Here is a 22,909-nt window from a genome sequence, read left to right as displayed (position 1 = left end):
CCATGCTGTAGCTCAGTTTCAGGGTGTTAGCAATCTTCTTATAGCCCAGGCCATCTTTGTGGAGAGCAACAATTCTATTTCTCACATCCTCAGAGAGTTCTTTGCCATGAGGTGCCATGTTGAATATCCAGTGGCCAGTATGAGAGAATTGTACCCAAAACACCAAATTTAACAGCCCTGCTCCCCATTTACACCTGGGACCTTAACACATGACACCAGGGAGGGACAACGACACATTTGGGCACAATTTGGACATGTTCACTGTGGGGTGTACTCACTTATGTTGCCAGCTATTTAGACATTAATGGCTGTGTGTTGAGTTATTTTCAGAAGACAGTAAATCTACACTGCTATACAAGCTGTACACTGACTACTCTAAGTTATATCCAAGTTTCATGTTTATAGTGTTGTCCCATGAAAAGATATAATGAAATATTTGCAGAAATGTGAGGGGTGTACTCACTTTTGTGATACACTGTATGCAGTGGGGGAAATAAGTATTTGATCCCTTGCTGATTTTGTAAGTTTACCCCCTTACAAAGACTTGAACAGTCTATCATTTTTATGGAAGGTTTATTTTAACAGCGTGAGACAGAATATCAACAAAAAATCCAGAAAAAAACCATTAAATAAAAGTTATAAATTAATTTGTATTTAATTAAGGGAAATAAGTATTTGATCCCCTACCAACCAGCAAGAATTCTGACCCCCACAGACCGGTTATGTGCCCATGAGGCACACATATTAGTCCTGTCCCCGTATAAAAGACACCTGTAACAGAATCAGTTTCTTCCGTTCAAATCTCTCGACCACCATGGGCAAGACCAAAGAGCTATCAAAGGACGTCAGGGACAAGATTGTAGACCTGCACAAGGCTGGAATGGGCTACAAGACCATCAGCAAGAAGCTTGGTGAGAAAGAGACCACTGTTGGTGCGATAATTCGAAAATGGAAGAAATACAAGATCACAGTCAATCACCCTCACTCTGGAGCTCCATGCAAGATCTCACCTGGTGGGGTAAGAATGATTCTGAGAAAGGTGAGGTCAGTCCAGAATTACACAGGAGGAGCTTGTCAATGATCTCAAGGGAGCTGGGAGCGCAGTCACCAAGAAAACCATTAGTAACACACTTCACCGTAATGGATTGAGATCCTGCAGTGCCCGCAAAGTCCCTTTGCTCAAGAAGGCTCATGTACAGGCCCGTCTGAAGTTTGCCAATGAACACTTGAATGATTCAGAGAAAGCTTGGGAGAATGTGATATGGTCAGATGAGACCAAAATTGAGCTCTTTGGCATCAACTCCACTCGCCGTGTTTGGAGGCAAAGAAATGCCCAGTGGGGATGGTGTTCTTGGGGTCATATCCAGCATTTCTCTGCTCCCAGCTCCCTTGAGATCATTGACAAGCTCCTCCCGTGTAATTCTGGGCTGACCTCACCTTTCTCAGAATCATTCTTACCCCACCAGGTGAGATCTTGCATGGAGCTCCAGAGTGAGGGTGATTGACTGTGATCTTGTATTTCTTCCATTTTCGAATTATCGCACCAACAGTGGTCTCTTTCTCACCAAGCTTCTTGCTAATGGTCTTGTAGCCCATTCCAGCCTTGTGCAGGTCTACAATCTTGTCCCTGACGTCCTTTGATAGCTCTTTGGTCTTGCCCATGGTGGTTGAGAGATTTGAATGGAAGAAACTGATTCTGTGACAGGTGTCTTTTATACAGGGACAGGACTAATTTGTGTGCCTCAAGGGCACATAACCGGTCTGTGGGGGTCAGAATTCTTGCTGGTTGGTAGGGGATCAAATACTTATTTCCCTTAATTAAATACAAATTAATTTATAACCTTTATTTAATGTTTTTTTTTCTGGATTTTTTGTTGATATTCTGTCTCTCTCTGTTAAAATAAACCTTCCATAAAAATGATAGACTGTTCAAGTCTTTGTAAGGGGGTAAACTTACAAAATCAGCAGGGGATCAAATACTTATTTCCCCCACTGTATATATATATATATATATATATATATACAGTGTATCACAAAAGTGAGTACACCCCTCACATTTCTGCAGATATTTCAGTATATCTTTTCATGGGACAACACTGACAAAATGACACTTTGACACAATGAAAAGTAGTCTGTGTGCAGCTTATATAACAGTGTAAATTTATTCTTCCCTCAAAATAACTCAATATACAGCCATTAATGTCTAAACCACCGGCAACAAAAGTGAGTACACCCCTTAGTGAAAGTTCCTGAAGTGTCAATATTTTGTGTGGCCACCATTATTTCCCAGAACTGCCTTAACTCTCCTGGGCATGGAGTTTACCAGAGCTTCACAGGTTGCCACTGGAATGCTTTTCCACTCCTCCATGACGACATCACGGAGCTGGCGGATATTCGAGACTTTGCGCTCCTCCACCTTCCGCTTGAGGATGCCCCAAAGATGTTCTATTGGGTTTAGGTCTGGAGACATGCTTGGCCAGTCCATCACCTTTACCCTCAGCCTCTTCAATAAAGCAGTGGTCGTCTTAGAGGTGTGTTTGGGGTCATTATCATGCTGGAACACTGACCTGCGACCCAGTTTCCGGAGGGAAGGGATCATGCTCTGCTCAGTATTTCACAGTACATATTGGAGTTCATGTGTCCCTCAATGAAATGTAACTCCCCAACACCTGCTGCACTCATGCAGCCCCAGACCATGGCATTCCCACCACCATGCTTGACTGTAGGCATGACACACTTATCTTTGTACTCCTCACCTGATTGCCGCCACACATGCTTGAGACCATCTGAACCAAACAAATTAATCTTGGTCTCATCAGACCATAGGACATGGTTCCAGTAATCCATGTCCTTTGTTGACATGTCTTCAGCAAACTGTTTGCGGGCTTTCTTGTGTAGAGACTTCAGAAGAGGCTTCCTTCTGGGGTGACAGCCATGCAGACCAATTTGATGTAGTGTGCGGCGTATGGTCTGAGCACTGACAGGCTGACCCCCCACCTTTTCAATCTCTGCAGCAATGCTGACAGCACTCCTGCGCCTATCTGTCAAAGACAGCAGGTGGATGTGACGCTGAGCACGTGCACTCAGCTTCTTTGGACGACCAACGCGAGGTCTGTTCTGAGTGGACCCTGCTCTTTTAAAACGCTGGATGATCTTGGCCACTGTGCTGCAGCTCAGTTTCAGGGTGTTGGCAATCTTCTTGTAGCCTTGGCCATCTTCATGTAGCGCAACAATTCGTCTTTTAAGATCCTCAGAGAGTTCTTTGCCATGAGGTGCCATGTTGGAACTTTCAGTGACCAGTATGAGAGAGTGTGAGAGCTGTACTACTAAATTGAACACACCTGCTCCCTATGCACACCTGAGACCTAGTAACACTAACAAATCACATGACATTTTGCAGGGAAAATGACAAGCAGTGCTCAATTTGGACATTTAGGGGTGTAGTCTCTTAGGGGTGTACTCACTTTTGTTGCCGGTGGTTTAGACATTAATGGCTGTGTATTGAGTTATTTTGAGGGAAGAATAAATTTACACTGTTATATAAGCTGCACACAGACTACTTTTAATTGTGTCAAAGTGTCATTTTGTCAGTGTTGTCCCATGAAAAGATATACTTAAATATCTGCAGAAATGTGAGGGGTGTACTCACTTTTGTGATACACTGTATATACCGTCAGTATTAGCAAATTTGCACATGGCACTATTGCACTATTTACACCAGCACAAACAATAATGTACACTGATCAGCCATAACATTAAAACCACCTTCTTGTTTCTACACTCACTGTCCATTTTATCAGCTCCACTTATAGGAGCATTTGTAGTTCTACAATTAATGACTGTAGTCCGTCTGTTTCTCTGCATGCTTTTTTAGCCCCCTTTCACCCTGTTCTTCAGTGTAGGTATTATTTGGGTGATGGATCATTCTGAGCACTGCAGTGACACTGACATGATGATGGTGTGTTAGTGTGTGTTGTGCTGGTATGAGTGGATCAGACACAGCAGCGCTGCTGGAGTTTTTAAATACCGTGTCCACTCACTGTCCACTCAATTAGACACTCCTACCTAGTTGGTCCACCTTGTAGATGTCAAGTCAGAGATGATCGCTCGTCTATTGCTGCTGTTTGAGTTGGTCATCTTCTAGACCTTCATCAGTGGTCACAGGACGCTGCCCACGGGGCGCTGTTGGCTGGATATTTTTGGTTGGTGGACTACTCTCAGTCCAGCAGTGAAAGTGAGGTGTTTAAAAAGTCCAGCAGTGCTGCTGTGTCTTATTCACTCATACCAGCACAACACACACTAACTCACCACCACCATGTCAGTGTAACTGCAGGGCTGAGAATGATCCACCACCCAAAAAATACCTGCTCTGTGGTGGTCCTGTGGGGGTCCTGACCATTAAAGAACAGGGTGAAAACAGGCTAAAAAGATATGCAGAGAAACAGATGGACTACAGTCAGTAATTGTAGAACTACAAAGTGCTTCTATATGGTAAGTGGAGCTGATAAAATAGACAGTGATTGTAGAAACAAGGAGGTGGTTTTAATGCTATGGCTGATCAGTGTATATACCGTCAGTATTTGCAAATTTGCACATGGCACTATTGCAGTATTTACACCAGCACAAGCAATAATGTATATACTGCATACATCTGCTATACTTATTACTCTACTTTATTTATTCTCATTCATTAACCATTCATTTAACCATTTTTGTAATTATTTACTGGTCTACACACTGTACAATCAGCATTATCTGTTTAATATTCTTTAACTTATGTCTCCTCATTTCATTTATCTGGTCACTTCTGCACTTTAACTGTAATATATGTAAATAATGTCTATCTTGCACTTCTGGTTAGATGCTGCTGCATTTCATTGACTCTGTTCTTGTACTCTGCACAATGACTAATGCCAAATCTAATCCAATCTAATACGTAGATATTTTAATGGCTTTTTATTAAACAATTTCGATGGAAATGTTCTTCTATATTGTAATTTGGCGGCATCCTATTTGACTGCATTACACCGTGCCAACTACTAAAGCCTATTTAGTGAACATGGAGGTGTTATTAGACCTGAAAAACAGGATGTATAGTTTATGAGCCTGTAGACAGCATTCATGCACACAGTGTTCCCTCTTTAAAATATAAGCACTTGCTAAATCGCAAGTGTTACAGCTTATTGGCTAATGGCACCGTCTTTCAGTGATTATCTAAATGGTTCTTTTAATTTACATACCTGACTTAAAAACAAAGAATATACTTTTTAAAGTCTCTTACAGTAAAAAATACACAGGAAATGCTGCTTATTTTTAATGTTTATACAAAAGTTATTATTTACCATTTACCATCAGCTGGGCCGCAACAGTGGCCAAAACTCAGTTTTGTAGGCCACACACATGCCTTTATATATGGCTTTATAATATGACAGTGGTTTATACACAGTTCAGACATTGGCTGGCCGTGGTTATACCTCTAAACTTTAATGCCGATCTATATTTTGCTTTAAATGAAGTCTTTATCAGTTGAATGATACAGCAAATAAACAAATGAAAATTAATGTGGTATTTTGGAATAACAGGATGTTTTGTTAGTACTACCATGACACAATTTTTTAATTCCTAAATAATACTTCTGATCATAATACCTATTGCTACAACCTGCTGGTCATGAAAATCCAATCCATGAAGCTCCTTACAGGTGTTTGGGCCAATGTTGCTTCCAGAGGCAGTCTGAAACTCAGTAGTCCTTTGTAACCAGGTACAGATTATTTTTTACTTGCTTTAGGCGCTGGTCCGGTGACTCGATGGGGTAGCACTGTCACCCCAAAGCAAAAAGGTCCTGGGTTCAATTCCCAGGTGGAGTGGTCCAGTCCTTTCTCTGTGGAGTTTGCATGTTCTTCCCGTGTCTGCGTGGGTTTCTACCACAGTCCAAAGACATGCAAGTGAGGTGAATTGGAGATACAAAATTATCCATGACTGTGTTTGACATTAAACTTGAACTAATGAATCTTGTGTAACCAGCAATTAACTGTCCTGTCATGAATGTAACCAAAGTGTGTGACATTAAAATCCTAATAAATAAGTAAATAAATAATACTTGCTTTGTCATAATAAAAAAGTTATGACAGCCTTGTGACTTGAGCTTCTTTAGCCTACTGTTAAGTTCTTGTTTATTTTAGACATATCTTGCTTATACTTATAGTCCTTACAATTCTTTGTTGCTATTCTAGCAGGACATACTATTGCATATGAGACCTGTTGGACAGGTGGTATCCCAAACAGTGCCACGTTGAAATTCACTGAGCATTTCAGTACCCAATCTATCTGCCAGTGTTTGTCCATCGAGATTCAGTGGCTGATTATGTACCTGTTAGCAGTTGGTCTAGCAAGGGTAGAAAGGTTGTCCATATACTTTTGAGTGTAAGAAATGTAAAAATACCAGTATGGCAGTATTTATTAAGAGAATTTTATACTGTTCATACATTGTACAGTATGTTATACAACTACTGCACTGAATACATTTGCACAGTCATTTCTTAGCCACAGTCTTCTTAGTCATTTTCTGGCACCACTTCAGTCACACCTGCTTCCTGGCTCTGGCTTCTCAACAAGGTTACCGTCCTACCTTCCGTCCTCTATCAACGTGTCCTCTGGCTCTCCTTTATTTAAGCCATGACGGTCTTGTGGGCACAGCTGGATAAGCAAATAGTGCAAGTGCATGATAGAACTAAAGCCTGATCGTCTGCTGTGCTTCATCCTTGCTGTTAACCAAAGCACATCTGCTTGTACTTCTCACCTTTTGGAACACAAGCTTTCTGGGAAGAGGTTGAGGTCACTTAGTTCTGGAAGAAAGCTGATGACAGTGATATGTGACGTCCCCCTAAAGCTGAGTGGAAACACCTTAGATAACCTAGTGCAGCCGTCAGTCGCAACAGATCTTGTTGATTGTCATGAATCTATGCGTAATCAATACATCCAGCTACCTTATGATCTTTTAGCTTTGAGCAGGAATCACAGTGCAGCGCTCAGAGCAGTGCCGTATCAAAATTTCAGTTTTTAAGATGCAGTAGTTTGATGTGAGTGGTGGTTGGCTTACGTTGTCATCACTTTTTTTTTTTTTCTAACCTCTACACATTCTGTATTTTGGGAAAGAACATGTTATATATAAACTAAGTTGTGCACTGACAATGAGCCTTTGATCTGTCAAGTTTCCCTGCTTCAGAAAGCAGCAAGAGTCTGTTCTCACCCACAGCCACTGTTCTCTTTCTCTTTCCAATTAGCCATTTTCAACATTTCACCCACAGCTGGACTGCTTAAAAGCTGAGATTAGGTTTGCCTAATCGTCTGCCCTTTAACAAAATGTCTTCTGACAAACAACAATAATTATAAATGCTATTTTTTAGCATAAGGCACATTTTTATTATTTTACTATGAACTACTTACAGCTTATAAATCTGTTTTTGTTCTATATAAACGAACCACGTGCAGGGCCTACCTGTGAGAATGCCACTGAGCAGTAAATGGCCAGCATTTAGTCCGGCTAATTAACACATTTAAAAAGCAGAGCATCCTCCATAATGATTAGCCTATTTGAACAAATTTAGTTGAGAGCTGGCTAGCAGTGGGGTGGCCAGACGGACTGCTGAGTAAAATAGATCCTGCTAATAAGTCACGCTGGCAGTTGGCGCTGTAGCTTGGTGAGACGGGACCATACCCAGGACCTGTCACTGCTGAGTCATTATCTACATGCTAATGGATTATTACCCATGATTGATCAAAGTAGAGAGGTGATGAGAGGCTGGTAAAGAGCTTTATCCACACAATGAGACAGCACTGGGCACAGCTAGGCCCATATCTTGGCTAATCGCTGACTCTATGATTATGGTTACAAGCTAATCAAATCAAATCTTGTTCCACAGTTACTTTTTTTCCATTTGATCCGAGTAGATTTCTTGCGTCATTCTGTGATGGTAGAGGCACGTGTATTATGCTGCAGAGGCACATTGTTCACTCCCTAAACAAGAGTGATCAGACGGTTAGTTTACAGGGCCTGATAAATTAGCAGCAAAATCAATCTGTTTAATGTTGTGTTTCTTTAGAATTGCACACTTAGGTCCATGCCAGTCAAACTGAAAGGCACACTTTATTGTCCTTATTAGTTCCAGCTTGCCTTATGATTGACCTTAAAATGGCATCGCAGTGGTGTTAAAGTGCCTACTATTGATATGGAATGATGTTTTGATGAAAACATCTTATCTTACTTATGAAATTAATTATTGACCCCTGGCACCATGTTAATGCCATCTTAAAAAAGCATTAACATGGTGCTACCCTTTTGTTAGGCATTCATGCCAGTCTCATACTCTTGGTTTATACCGTACATGCCATAAAACACAACACTAATGATTTGGGGTGGCACGGTGGCTCAATGGGTAGCACTGTCTCCTCACACCAAGAAGGTCCTGGGTTCAATTCTCAGGTGGAGCGGTCCGGGTCCTTTCTGTGCAGTTTGCATGTTCTCTCTGTGTCTGTGTGGGTTTCCTCCGGGAGCTCTGGTTGCCTCCCACAGTCTGAAGACACGCAAGTGAGGTGAATTGGAGATACAAAATGATCCATGACTGTGTTTGACATTAAAGACTTGAACTTATAAATCTTGTGTAACCAGTGTAATCAGTGATTTATTTGTAGCCTCTCTGTATATACACCAGTGTATAATTTTGTAGGGGTTGGGTGTCACAGGTTTGGCCTGACGAGTGCTCTGCATGTCCCATCATCTAAACACCAAATAAAAGAAAACAGTATATCGCAAAAAGTATGTGAACATCCCTCCTTGTTAAAGGTTGAGATGTTTCAGCCACACTCATTGCTAACAGGTGTATAATTTAAGGTATAAAATAAATCAGTAAAACTTAACTACTTTTCATTCTCTGGTTTTGGGGATGCCTTTTTCTGTTTTAACGTGCCTGTGTCCTAAAAGACATGTGCTTTGGTGTGGAGAATCTCCACACCTGCAAAATTAAGTTAGGATGAATTGGAATGTGATTGGCAGCCAAGTCTTCTAATCCAACATCCGTGCCCGAATCCTGCTCTCACATCATCACATGAAAATCATCTTCCCCTTAAAGCTTTCTCTGACTGGTCCAAAAAGGTGAAAATCAGATGGAACTATAAACTCTCTCTCAGTCTCTTAGACATGACCAGTTACTACTTCTCCCGCCCTCACCGTTTCCGACAAAAAAATTTAAGTACAGAAACTTTTTGAAGATCCCTCGTATTTGGCCACACAAAACTTCACATTAATGCTTATGGTTTAGGAATGGGATTTGCCCAGGCACATTAAAGGTATTATGTGCTTGAGTTGGCCTTACTAAGAGACTTAATTTTTTCCCTTTAATTTGACACGTCTCTATGTTATTGCATGCTATTTCGGGCTGGTTTTAAACAGGTGTCTTTAGATTCTTTGTAAAAGGTGACAATCACAACATGTTTAGAAGAATGATGTACAACTGTGATCAGTATAACAATAGCCTGTCTCAATTAATGCGACAGCAGGATTACTAAACGTGGGGGAGGCTCTGTGCGGCTGTGGCATCCATCCTGTTATGCAGTCATGGTCATTTATCAAGTCTACTGACTGCATTTTTATAAAGCTATTCTATTTAGAAGGATCAACACCTAAAACACCCTATTGAATGAATAGTCTAACCTAATTATGGAACCTGCCCAGTTTTTGTATTGAGCATTGTTCCTAAATGCAAATGATCTCAATCAATCTGTACTAGATTTTGCTAATGTGCTGAAATGAATACAATTGGAGCCAGGTTAGTTATAATAGCCCGATCATGATTCATTATCTTGTTTTATGTGATGCCGGTTTCTCTGCAGCTTAATTGCTGTCCTCTATTAATCTAAAATGCTCACGTGGCATTAAGCATCTGAGACCCTGGCCAGACAGAGCTGCTCTTTCTATATTACTGTTTCCTGCTAGGGAAAAAATAAAACACTTTGGTATTTAAAGCTCTGCCAGGTCAAAGGAGATTGGATTGACTTGTATTCTGATTTACTGGTCTTACTACCAAGGGACAGCACGGTGGCTTAGTGGGTAGCAGTGTCGCCTCACAGCAAGAGGTCCTGGGTTCGATCCCCAGGTGGAGCAGTCTGGGTCCTTTTTGTGTGGAGTTTGCTTGTTCTCCACGTGTCTGTGTGGGTTTCCTCCAGGAGCTTTGGTTTCCTCCCACAGTCCAAAAACATGCAAGTGAGGTGAATTGGAGAGACGAAATTGTCCATGACTGTGTTTGACATTAAAAGACTTGAACTGATGAATCCTGTGTAACCAGTAATTACCTGTCCTGTCATGAATCTAACCAAAGAATGTAAAACATGACATTAAAAATCTAATTGATAAATAAATAGATACTACCAAGGCTATTTCCGTCCCAGTTCTTTTTGGATCAAAGTCTTCATATGTTTAATGTGACATGGTTCAGAGTGACCATGTACATAATAACATTAACTTGCTTGAAATAAGCTTACAGACTTTTCTTTCCCTTAATCCCCTTAATATGCATAATTGTGTATGATTTATTTATTTGTGGACTTTGTACTGTTCCTTGATATACATGGTTAAACGACAACGAAGCACAGCTGTAGACGTATGCACTGATTGGCTGGGATCCTTGGCTTGTAATGAATGGCCTTCATGACAAGCAGATTTATGTGTGGCCAAGAGGCTGGTCATTCACTGCCCATTCACTCCCATAAGCCATACAAGGGCAGTGCAGAAAGCATTCCTGCCTCCATAATTGGCCACAGATAGGAGTAAATCTGCAGACTCTTGAGTTGATTTTCTGTGATGGATTTCTGCAACCTGCCTGTTTGTTCAACCTGAGCGCTTCAAGCTTGCTTGTAAGACACCACTTGAAATGATAGAGGCCTAAAAGATTTTGCTGTTTATTGACTTTCTGACCACTCTAGAAAAGTGGCCCCAAGGGTTGGCACTTGAGCTATTAAGGTCCGAAATTACAACCATAGCAGAATGTTCATGCTTATACTACATAGCATGATATCTACTGTGGGAGTCAGAGGGCTTTTAAAAATCACCTTCTGTTTTCGTCTGTCTTTCCAGGTGCGTGTCGGTGAGGTGGGAGGAAACACGCTGGGCTTCTACGGCTGTCAGATGAGCCCCGATGGATCAACAATTCTGGCTCATGCCTTTCATGGAGCATTGCACCTCTGGCACAGAGACCAAAGCTTGCATGTGAGCCAAATCACATCCATCAATCCTAAAGTCACTTCATCAAGAGTTCATCTATTAAACAGGGCTCACTTCCCCTGACTTTACTTTGGAGAGGTTGATTTATACCTCTGCATTGATGCACGTAAACCACTTATCTCTGTCTTTTGCAAAGCGTGACTTATTGATTCATTCACATGACAGGAATACAAACTGGACCGGGGGCTAATCCATTTCCATATGCAATCCATATGCAATTATTGTGAATTTTAAATAATGTCAATACATTTTTTTGATTAATCATTGTTTTTTATAAATATAATTAATTCCAATAACATTTAAAAAAACTTATGAAAAATTATATTGTTGCACAGCATTTAATTCATGTACAGTATATTTAGAAAAAAAAAACACATAAACCGTAACACTGTTCACATTTTTATGCATTTCAAACTTCAAATAAATGGAACACATTTATTGGCTCATGTTATAAGGGACCATGTTCATCCATTTTTAACCATCAAGTTCTCATACTGATGTGATATGAAGGATTAATACTATGTATTAAATTTAATGTATGTATGTATGTTAAACAGATTAATCAATAACAGACAATGAACTCCTTGTTTGATGATTGCTTTCAGTTAATTTAATTTCCAACAGCTGATTCTCTATTTAAATTCAGAAGAAGGGTTCAGAGAACAATATTTAGTGGAATAACCTTGCTTTTCAATCACAACCCCAGAGGTTCTTAACAGGGTTAAGGTCTGGAGATTGGGCTGGCCATGTCAGGATTTTGATCTGGTGGTCCTCCTTCCACACCTTCATTGACTTGGCTATGTGGTATGGAGCATTGTTCCATCGGGGGATAAAACAGAATCAGAATCGGTGAACATTGTCTGAGCAGAAGAAGAAGGTTTTCTTCCAAGATAACTTTGTAGGTGGCTTGAATCAATGCATCCTTCGCAGAGACAAGTCTACCTGACACCCGTCTTGTTGAAGCTCCTTTAGATCATCATCAATCCTCAACCAAATTTCAAGGTTGGCTTATAGGCCTCTCATGGTCTGTCAAACCATTAGACAATTATGTTAAATCTGATAATTGGACTCATCAGAGATTAATCTTACATTGATTTTTCTTAAATAATGTGAAATGTGCAAAATTGTTCTACATGTCCACAAATGCACTAATAGATGTGATCTAATAAAAACATAAAACGGTATAAATGGGTTAAGTGGTGTTTCGAAAAACTAACTGTGTTAGGTTTGGTGTTGTGTGCAGGGAGAGTGGAGTCCCGCAGTGGTGGTGTCAGGCCACTTTAATGCTGTGCAGGATCTAAGCTGGGACCCAAAGGGAGAGTTTCTTCTCAGTGTTGGCTCAGACCAGACCACCAGGCTGTTTGCACCATGGAGGAGGAAAGAATGCTCACAGGTATGAACCATCTGCAGCAATCCAATAGAAATGGTTATGCACTTTATTGTCGCAGGTTTTATAAAAAAAATAGTGTATGCCCCCCTTATACCGCCAAAGTTCTACTCATCAAGGCATAGACTTCATAAGGTGTCCTGAGGTATCTGGCACCAATACTTTAGCAGCATCTTTTAAGTCCTGAAAGTTGCAAGGTGGGGCCTTCATGGATTAGACTTGTTTGTCCAGCACATTCTAGATATTCTCAATCGGATTGAGAAAAAGTCAACATCTTCAACCCTTTGTCATGTTCCTCAAACCATTCCTGGACAGTTTTTGCAGTGGTGCAGGGTGCATCATCCTCCTGAAAGAGGCACCTGCCATTAGAGAATACTGTTGCCATATAGGGGAGTGATTAGTTTGTCAACGTTTAAGTAGATGCTATGTGTCAAACATCCACATAAATGCAATTCTAGGTTGCTTTGGATAAAGTGTCTGTTAAATGCCATAAATGCCAGGACCCAAGATTTCCCACTAGAACATTGTCCAGAATATCACACTACCTCTGCTGGTTTGCTTTCTTCTCGTAGTGCATGCACCTGTACTCAACCATCCACATAATGTAAAATGAAACATAATTTATCAGACCAGCCCACCTTCTAATATTGTTTCAAAGTCTAGTTCTGATGCTCAAATGTCCATTGTGCTTTCAGCAGTGAGCAGGGGTCAGGACTGGCAGATATGCAGTAAGCCTTGATGCACTGTGTTTTGACACCTTTTTATCTCAGCCAGCATAAACTTTTTTTAGCAGTTTGTACTTTTTCAGCACTTTTTCAGCTACAGTAGCTCTTCTGTGGGATCAGACCAGCCTTTGCTTCCCATGTGCATTAGTGGGGCTCCCATAGCCCTGTCCCTGGTTTCCCGATCGTCTTTGGTCTTTAAGCACAAACCCCTGCATGCCAGGAACACCCCCACAAGACCTGCGGTTTACCCAATCGTCTAGCTATCAGAGTCAATCAGATTCTTCCACTTTCCAACTATGTTGAATTCAAATACGTTTAGTGATTAAAACTTAATTTTTATATGACTTCAGCTGTATTTGTAGACATAATAATCTCAAAATGCTGTTCTCTTTAGTATAGTAATGCATTTTTGGTCTGCACAATGTTGTTTGTGTTTATAACATCTGACCGAATCACCCCGTGTTCTGTGCGTGTGTTTGCAGGTCACCTGGCATGAGATCTCCAGGCCTCAGATTCATGGCTATGACCTGCAGTGCCTGGCCATGGTGGGCCGCTTCCAGTTCGTGTCTGGAGCAGATGAGAAGGTGCTGCGGGTGTTCGGGGCTCCACGAAACTTTGTGGAGAACTTTGCCAACATAGCAGGCTTCCCTTTAAAGGAACTCTTAGCCTCACATGTAAGTTTGTAGAGTTGTTTATTTTTGCACAGTGTCAGCTTGAATTGACTTGATGTAGGTAAATGTAGCCAGGCTTGGATGGTTTTCTTTATAGGAAAAAATTTCCGTCTTGCCACCACACCCAAGTTAGCAGTCTGAGCTCTCAGTTCAAAAACAAAGCGTCAGCTGTTCAAAATGAACTTAAATGGCATTTTTTTAACCATCTGTAATTGTATACTTACAATGTTTGTCATACACAGTTTAGGTTGTAGTGCTTGGTGAGTGTAACACAAGTGTAGGATAAACATAAGAGTTAAGTTTATAATTGACCTGATCAAGATGGCACAGTTTGGTAATTGGTAATATGTAAAGACTTAGCTGCTAATTGTTTTCCCATGATGGCAGGATGCAGCAGGCTTACCAGAAGGAGCCAGCATACCGGCACTTGGCCTCTCTAATAAGGCGGTGTTTCAAGGTACACTGAACATTACATTTGGTAGTGCAACTCAGTTAAAAAGGCCTGTAAAAGTACGCTTGCCTCTGCTTTAGTAAGATAGTGGTATTCTCTGTTTGACAGGTGATCTTACGATTCAGGGGACTCAGGAGGATGAGAAGGATTTCAACAGTGTGTCTGATCAATACAAGGAGTCTTACTTCCACCCTCTCAGTCTAACAGGTGCACATTTTACTACACATACTATACCTTGGCTGGTTTACAGCTACTTTTAACTGCATGCTGTTTATGCCTGTAGTGCTTGTTCATATCACATGCACTATTTCTACAAATTAAAGCAAGGTGGTTCAGTGGGTAGCACTGTCGCCTCACAGCAAGATGGTTCTGGGTTGGATTACCAGGTGGAGTGGTCAGGGTCCTTTCTGTGTGGAGTTTTATTTAAAAAAAGAGGGTAATGTAGTAAACGTAGTAACAGTAAGATTAGATTCACCTAAACACAATAAGCAGAACCTAAACTTGGAACGAGTTATGGTTTATGCTTTATATGGTCATGATGCAAAACATCCACATCATTAAAAAAATGCATGCACTCCATGCTGATACAAACGCTTCAGCGTTTGTAATTTTAATGTGTAGTACATTTGTACTATTAGCAGTCAATGTACAGTAGTTGGAAATTAATTTATATTATACAGTATTTTCAAATGACCGCATTAATCAAAGAATGACCTCTGTGTCAGTTAACTTGTTTATCATTAGCATTCCTGTTTCCTACTGATCATTTATTCATTCATCCATTGTCTGTTTTACCACCAATTTATTCAATTCAGGGCCGCGGTGGGTCTGATTCACTGGCCATAAAATAAATACGAATGTTTTTTGATAAGGATAATGAGGGAATATTAGGAACTGCTCTCCTGTGCTCAGCCGTATTACCGTGGTATGACTTAGATGCTGTAGACAGCCGTTATTACGGGAACAGATGATGTGAGGAGGTGCGGCGTGCCGGTTTGCGTGTGCTAATGGTAGGAGGAGGGTTTTACCCCTTTCGTGCTTTAGGCAAACAGGCAGCCGATGTCAGCTTGATTGAAAAAGCTGCTTAATTTGAAATTGTAATTAGAAAGAAGGCTTATATAATTGCAAAGTTAAAATATTGATGACTGTGGGCTATGAGGAGTGCAATGAGGCAGACCAGGAGTTGTTAACAGAATAATGTGACACAATCTCTCTCTCTCTCTCTCTCTCTCTTCTCTCTCTCTCTCTCTCTCGCTCTCTCTCTCGCTCTCCCTCTCTCTAGCTCTCCCCTTTGCTTGTGCACTCTCTCCTTCTGGAGAAGCCATAAAGGAAATGATTATAAGAAAATGACAAACCAGGGCTGAATGAAATATGGGATGGCAGGTAGCTTTCAGCTTAAATTGGACACCCGTTGCAGTGATTGAGTGATGAAGCATTTCTAGTCTTGGATTAAGAATAGAAAAATAGATTTGCTGCTAATATTTAAAATAACAGCCAGGAATAAGAGTACAACATGCTGGTGTTGGAGAAAATAGTTTGAAGATAATAGCTTGGATGACAGGATAATTCTGAATATTTGTAATAGATAAGGCTGGTTAAAACGCATGTGTCATGTGAGCAATAGGCATTGTGCCAGTTATCCAAAAACAGAATCCAAATCACCAAACTAAGTCTCTGCTGGTAATAATCATAAGCTTCATAATCAGGTTTATAAAACAAAAGCATCTAGTTTAGGTGCCAGACAGCTCCAAAGTCTTAGGTTTGATCCTTGCTTGTAGTCATTTTAGAGTTTAAGATTATCTTCCAGTGTCTATGTGAGTAAAAATTGGAATGTAAGTGAATTGGCTGCTCTAAACAGTCGCCTCTAGCTATAAGTGTGTTTAAAAATAAATGTGTGCTAGCCAGTGATGGACTGGTGCCCGGGCTAGAATGTATTTTTACCTTGTGCCAGGCTCCAGAAGCACTGTAATCCAGATCAAGATTATTTATTTATTTATTAGGATTTTAACGTCATGTTTTACACACTTTGATGGACTGGTGCCCGGGCTAAAATGTATTTTTTCCTTGTTCCAGGCACCATAATCCTGATTAAGATTATTTATTAGGATTTTAACGTCATGTTTTACACTTTGGTTACATTATTGACAGAAACGGTAGTTACTGGTTACACAAGATTCATCAGTACACAAGTTTAATGTCAAACACAGTCATGGACAATTTAGTATCTCCAATTCACCTCACTTGCATGTTTTTGGACTGTCGGAGGAAACCGACGGAGACACGGGGAGAACATGCAAACTCCACACAGAAAGGACCTAGACCGCTCCACCTGGGAATCGAACGCTGGACCATCTTGCTGTGAGGCGACAGTGCTACCCACTAAACCACCATGCCGCTTATTCAGATCAAGATAAAGCTTAATGAATACAGTACAGGCCAAAAGTTTGGACACACCTTCTCATTCAATGCATTTTCTGTATTTTCATGACTATTTATATTGTAGATTCTCACTGAAGGCATCAAAACTATGAATGAACACATGTGGAGTTATGTACTCAACAAAAAAAGGTGAAATAACTGAAAACATGTTTTATATTCTAGTTTCTTCAAAATAGCCACCCTTTGCTCTGATTACTGCTTTGCACACTCTTGGCATTCTCTCAATGAGCTTCAAGAGGTAGTCACCTGAAATGGTTTTCCAACAGTCTTGAAGGAGTTCCCAGAGGTGTTTAGCACTTGTTGGCCCCTTTGCCTTCACTCTGCGGTCCAGCTCACCCCAAACCATCTCGATTGGGTTCAGGTCCGGTGACTGTGGAGGCCAAGTCATCTGCCGCAGCACTCCATCACTCTCCTTCTTGGTCAAATAGCCCTTACACAGCCTGGAGGTGTGTTTGGGGTCATTGTCCTGTTGAAAAATAAATGATGGTCCAACTAAACGCAAACCAGATGGGATGGCATGTCGCTGCAGGATGCTGTGGTAGCCATGCTGGTTCAGTGTGCCTTCAATTTTGAATAAATCCCATCTGGAACAGTGTCACCAGCAAAACACCCCCACACCATCACAGCTCCTCCTCCATGCTTCACAGTGGGAACCAGGCATGTGGAATCCATTCGTTCACCTTTTCTGCGTCTCACAAAGACACGGCGGTTGGAACCAAAGATCTCAAATTTGGACTCATCAGACCAAAGCACAGATTTCCACTGGTCTAATGTCCATTCCTTGTGTTTTTTGGCCCAAAAAAATCTCTTCTGCTTGTTGCCTCTCCTTAGCAGTGGTTTCCTAGCAGCTATTTGACCATGAAGGCCTGATTTGCGCAGTCTCCTCTTAACAGTTGTTCTAGAGATGGGTCTGCTGCTAGAACTCTGTGTGGCATTCAACTGGTCTGTGATCTGAGCTGCTGTTAACTTGCGATTTCTGAGGCTGGTGACTCGGATGAACTTGTCCTGAGAAGCAGAGGTGACTCTTGGTCTTCCTTTCCTGGGTCGGTCCTCGTGTGTGCCAGTTTCGCTGTAGCGCTTGATGGTTTTTGTGACTCCACTTGGGGACACATTTAAAGTTTTTGCAATTTTCCGGACTGACTGATCTTAATTTCTTAAAGTAATGATGGCCACTCGTTTTTCTTTAGTTAGCTGATTGGTTCTTGCCATAATATGAATTTTAACAGTTGTCCAATAGGGCTGTCGGCTGTGTAGTAACCTGTCTTCTGCACAACACAACTGATGGTCCCAACCCCATTGATAAAGCAAGAAATTCCACTAATTAACCCTGATAAGGCACACCTGAAAACCATTTCAGGTGACTACCTCTTGAAGCTCATTGAGAGAATGCCAAGAGTGTGCAAAGCAGTAATCAGAGCAAAGGGTGGCTATTTTGAAGAAACTAGAATATAAAACATGTTTTCAGTTATTTCACCTTTTTTTGTTAAGTACATAACTCCACATGTGTTCATTCATAGTTTTGATGCCTTCAGTGAGAATCTACAATGTAAATAGTCATGAAAATACAGAAAACGCATTGAATGAGAAGGTGTGTCCAAACTTTTGGCCTGTACTGTACATTTAGTACACTGGTCATCTTTAATAACCTCTTAATGCAAGGTGAAATACTGCAGTCAGAAAACATAAATACACCAACTAGGCATAACATTATGACCACTGAGAGGTGAAGTGAATAACACTGATTATCTCCTCGTCACGGCACCTGTTAGTGGGTGGGATATATTAGGTAGCAAGTGAACATTTTATCCTCAGAGTTGATGTGTTAGAAACAGAAAAAATGGGCAAGCGTAAGGATTTGAGTGAGTTTGACAAGGGCCAAATTGTGATGGCTAGATGACTTAGTCAGAGCGTCTTCAAAACTGCAGCTCTTGTGGGGTGCTCCAGGTCTGCAGTGGTCAGTATATATTTAAAGCGGTCCAAGGAACTGTGGTAAACCGGCGACAGGGTCATGGGCGGCCAGGGCTCATTGATGCACATAGGAAGCTCAGGTGGCACAGCGGTAAAAACACACGCTGGAACCAGAGCTGGGATCTCGAATACATGATATCGAATCTCAGCTCTGCCTATCGGTTAAGCCTGAGTGGCCACATGAACAACGATTGGCTGTGCTGGCTGACTGATGGCGCCTGCACAGAGATGAGAAAAGAGTGCTCTCAGGGTGTGTCCTCTCCGTACACAACGCTGAGCTGCACTACACTCATCAAAGTGTAGGTGATAAGATGCATACAGCATGCTGCCCATTTGTCGGAGGGTGTGGGTTAGCTTCGTTCTTCTCAATCAGAACAAGGATCGGCATTGGTGGTGAGGAAACATGATGCAATTGGGCAACTGGACGCACTAAAAGGGAGAAAAAGAGGAGAAAATGCGTAAACAATATATATACAGTGTATCACAAAAGTGAGTACACCCCTCACATTTCTGCAGATATTTAAGTATATCTTTTCATGGGACAACACTGACAAAATGACACTTTGACACAATGAAAAGTAGTCTGTGTGCAGCTTATATAACAGTGTAAATTTATTCTTCCCTCAAAATAACTCAATATACAGCCATTAATGTCTAAACCACCGGCAACAAAAGTGAGTACACCCCTAAGAGACTACACCCCTAAATGTCCAAATTGAGCACTGCTTGTCATTTTCCCTCCAAAATGTCATGTGATTTGTTAGTGTTACTAGGTCTCAGGTGTGCATAGGGAGCAGGTGTGTTCAATTTAGTAGTACAGCTCTCACACTCCCTCATACTGGTCACTGAAAGTTCCAACATGGCACCTCATGGCAAAGAACTCTCTGAGGATCTTAAAAGACGAATTGTTGCGCTACATGAAGATGGCCAAGGCTACAAGAAGATTGCCAACACCCTGAAACTGAGCTGCAGCACAGTGGCCAAGATCATCCAGCGTTTTAAAAGAGCAGGGTCCACTCAGAACAGACCTCGCGTTGGTCGTCCAAAGAACCTGAGTGCACGTGCTCAGCGTCACATCCAACTGCTGTCTTTGAAAGATAGGCGCAGGAGTGCTGTCAGCATTGCTGCAGAGATTGAAAAGGTGGGGGGTCAGCCTGTCAGTGCTCAGACCATACGCCGCACACTACATCAAATTGGTCTGCATGGCTGTCACCCCAGAAGGAAGCCTCTTCTGAAGTCTCTACACAAGAAAGCCCGCAAACAGTTTGCTGAAGACATGTCAACAAAGGACATGGACTACTGGAACCATGTCCTATGGTCTGATGAGACCAAGATTAATTTGTTTGGTTCAGATGGTCTCAAGCATGTGTGGCAGCAATCAGGTGAGGAGTACAAAGATAAGTGTGTCATGCCTACAATCAAGCATGGTGGTGGGAATGCCATGGTCTGGGGCTGCATGAGTGCAGCAGGTGTTGGGGAGTTACATTTCATTGAGGGACACATGAACTCCAATATGTACTGTGAAATACTGAAGCAGAGCATGATCCCCTCCCTCCGGAAACTGGGTCGCAGGGCAGTGTTCCAGCATGATAATGACCCCAAACACACCTCTAAGACGACCACTGCTTTATTGAAGAGGCTGAGGGTAAAGGTGATGGACTGGCCAAGCATGTCTCCAGACCTAAACCCAATAGAACATCTTTGGGGCATCCTCAAGCGGAAGGTGGAGGAGTGCAAAGTCTCGAATATCCACCAGCTCCGTGATGTCGTCATGGAGGAGTGGAAAAGCATTCCAGTGGCAACCTGTGAAGCTCTGGTAAGCTCCATGCCCAGGAGAGTTAAGGCAGTTCTGGGAAATAATGGTGGCCACACAAAATATTGACACTTCAGGAACTTTCACTAAGGGGTGTACTCACTTTTGTTGCCGGTGGTTTAGACATTAATGGCTGTATATTGAGTTATTTTGAGGGAAGAATAAATTTACACTGTTATATAAGCTGCACACAGACTACTTTTCATTGTGTCAGTGTCATTTTGTCAGTGTTGTCCCATGAAAAGATATACTTAAATATCTGCAGAAATGTGAGGGGTGTACTCACTTTTGTGATACACTGTATATATATATATATATATATATATATATATATATATATATATATATATATATATATATATATATATATACTGTATATACACAGTGTATCACAAAAGTGAGTACACCCCTCACATTTCTGCAGATATTTAAGTATATCTTTTCATGGGACAACACTGACAAAATGACACTGACACAATGAAAAGTAGTCTGTGTGCAGCTTATATAACAGTGTAAATTTATTCTTCCCTCAAAATAACTCAATATACAGCCATTAATGTCTAAACCACCGGCAACAAAAGTGAGTACACCCCTAAATGTCCAAATTGAGCACTGCTTGTCATTTTCCCTCCAAAATGTCATGTGATTTGTTAGTGTTACTAGGTCTCAGGTGTGCATAGGGAGCAGGTGTGTTCAATTTAGTAGTACAGCTCTCACACTCTCTCATACTGGTCACTGAAAGTTCCAACATGGCACCTCATGGCAAAGAACTCTCTGAGGATCTTAAAAGACGAATTGTTGCGCTACATGAAGATGGCCAAGGCTACAAGAAGATTGCCAACACCCTGAAACTGAGCTGCAGCACAGTGGCCAAGATCATCCAGCGTTTTAAAAGAGCAGGGTCCACTCAGAACAGACCTCGCGTTGGTCGTCCAAAGAAGCTGAGTGCACGTGCTCAGCGTCACATCCAACTGCTGTCTTTGAAAGATAGGCGCAGGAGTGCTGTCAGCACTGCTGCAGAGATTGAAAAGGTGGGGGGTCAGCCTGTCAGTGCTCAGACCATACGCCGCACACTACATCAAATTGGTCTGCATGGCTGTCACCCCAGAAGGAAGCCTCTTCTGAAGTCTCTACACAAGAAAGCCTGCAAACAGTTTGCTGAAGACATGTCAACAAAGGACATGGATTACTGGAACCATGTCCTATGGTCTGATGAGACCAAGATTAATTTGTTTGGTTCAGATGGTCTCAAGCATGTGTGGCGGCAATCAGGTGAGGAGTACAAAGATAAGTGTGTCATGCCTACAGTCAAGCATGGTGGTGGGAATGCCATGGTCTGGGGCTGCATGAGTGCAGCAGGTGTTGGGGAGTTACATTTCATTGAGGGACGCATGAACTCCAATATGTACTGTGAAATACTGAAGCAGAGCATGATCCCCTCCCTCCGGAAACTGGGTCGCAGGGCAGTGTTCCAGCATGATAATGACCCCAAACACACCTCTAAGACGACCACTGCTTTATTGAAGAGGCTGAGGGTAAAGGTGATGGACTGGCCAAGCATGTCTCCAGACCTAAACCCAATAGAACATCTTTGGGGCATCCTCAAGCGGAAGGTGGAGGAGCGCAAAGTCTCGAATATATATATATATATATACAGTGTATCACAAAAGTGAGTACACCCCTCACATTTCTGCAGATATTTAAGTATATCTTTTCATGGGACAACACTGACAAAATGACACTTTGACACAATGAAAAGTAGTCTGTGTGCAGCTTATATAACAGTGTAAATTTATTCTTCCCTCAAAATAACTCAATATACAGCCATTAATGTCTAAACCACCGGCAACAAAAGTGAGTACACCCCTTAGTGAAAGTTCCTGAAGTGTCAATATTTTGTGTGGCCACCATTATTTCCCAGAACTGCCTTAACTCTCCTGGGCATGGAGTTTACCAGAGCTTCACAGGTTGCCACTGGAATGCTTTTCCACTCCTCCATGACGACATCACGGAGCTGGCGGATATTCGAGACTTTGCGCTCCTCCACCTTCCGCTTGAGGATGCCCCAAAGATGTTCTATTGGGTTTAGGTCTGGAGACATGCTTGGCCAGTCCATCACCTTTACCCTCAGCCTCTTCAATAAAGCAGTGGTCGTCTTAGAGGTGTGTTTGGGGTCATTA

At 41.7% G+C, this 22,909-nt stretch overlaps 1 protein-coding gene across 1 annotated transcript in view; it reads left to right on the top strand.

The window, feature by feature from the left end:
- The window catches only part of elp2 (elongator acetyltransferase complex subunit 2), a 57,465-nt gene that overhangs the window by 14,008 nt on the left and 20,548 nt on the right, over positions 1-22,909 (top strand). The window contains exons 11-15 of the mRNA XM_062990703.1: positions 11,129-11,260; positions 12,519-12,668; positions 13,870-14,061; positions 14,446-14,515; positions 14,618-14,716. Of these exons, the coding sequence (XP_062846773.1) occupies positions 11,129-11,260; positions 12,519-12,668; positions 13,870-14,061; positions 14,446-14,515; positions 14,618-14,716 (643 nt within the window). The remainder of the gene's footprint in view (positions 1-11,128; positions 11,261-12,518; positions 12,669-13,869; positions 14,062-14,445; positions 14,516-14,617; positions 14,717-22,909) is intronic.

The sequence above is a fragment of the Trichomycterus rosablanca genome, chromosome 2 (assembly GCF_030014385.1).
Source record: "Trichomycterus rosablanca isolate fTriRos1 chromosome 2, fTriRos1.hap1, whole genome shotgun sequence".
Taxonomy (NCBI): domain Eukaryota; kingdom Metazoa; phylum Chordata; class Actinopteri; order Siluriformes; family Trichomycteridae; genus Trichomycterus; species Trichomycterus rosablanca.
The sequence above is the reverse complement of the archived record's forward strand: the minus strand, read 5'-3'. Positions and strand labels throughout refer to the sequence as shown.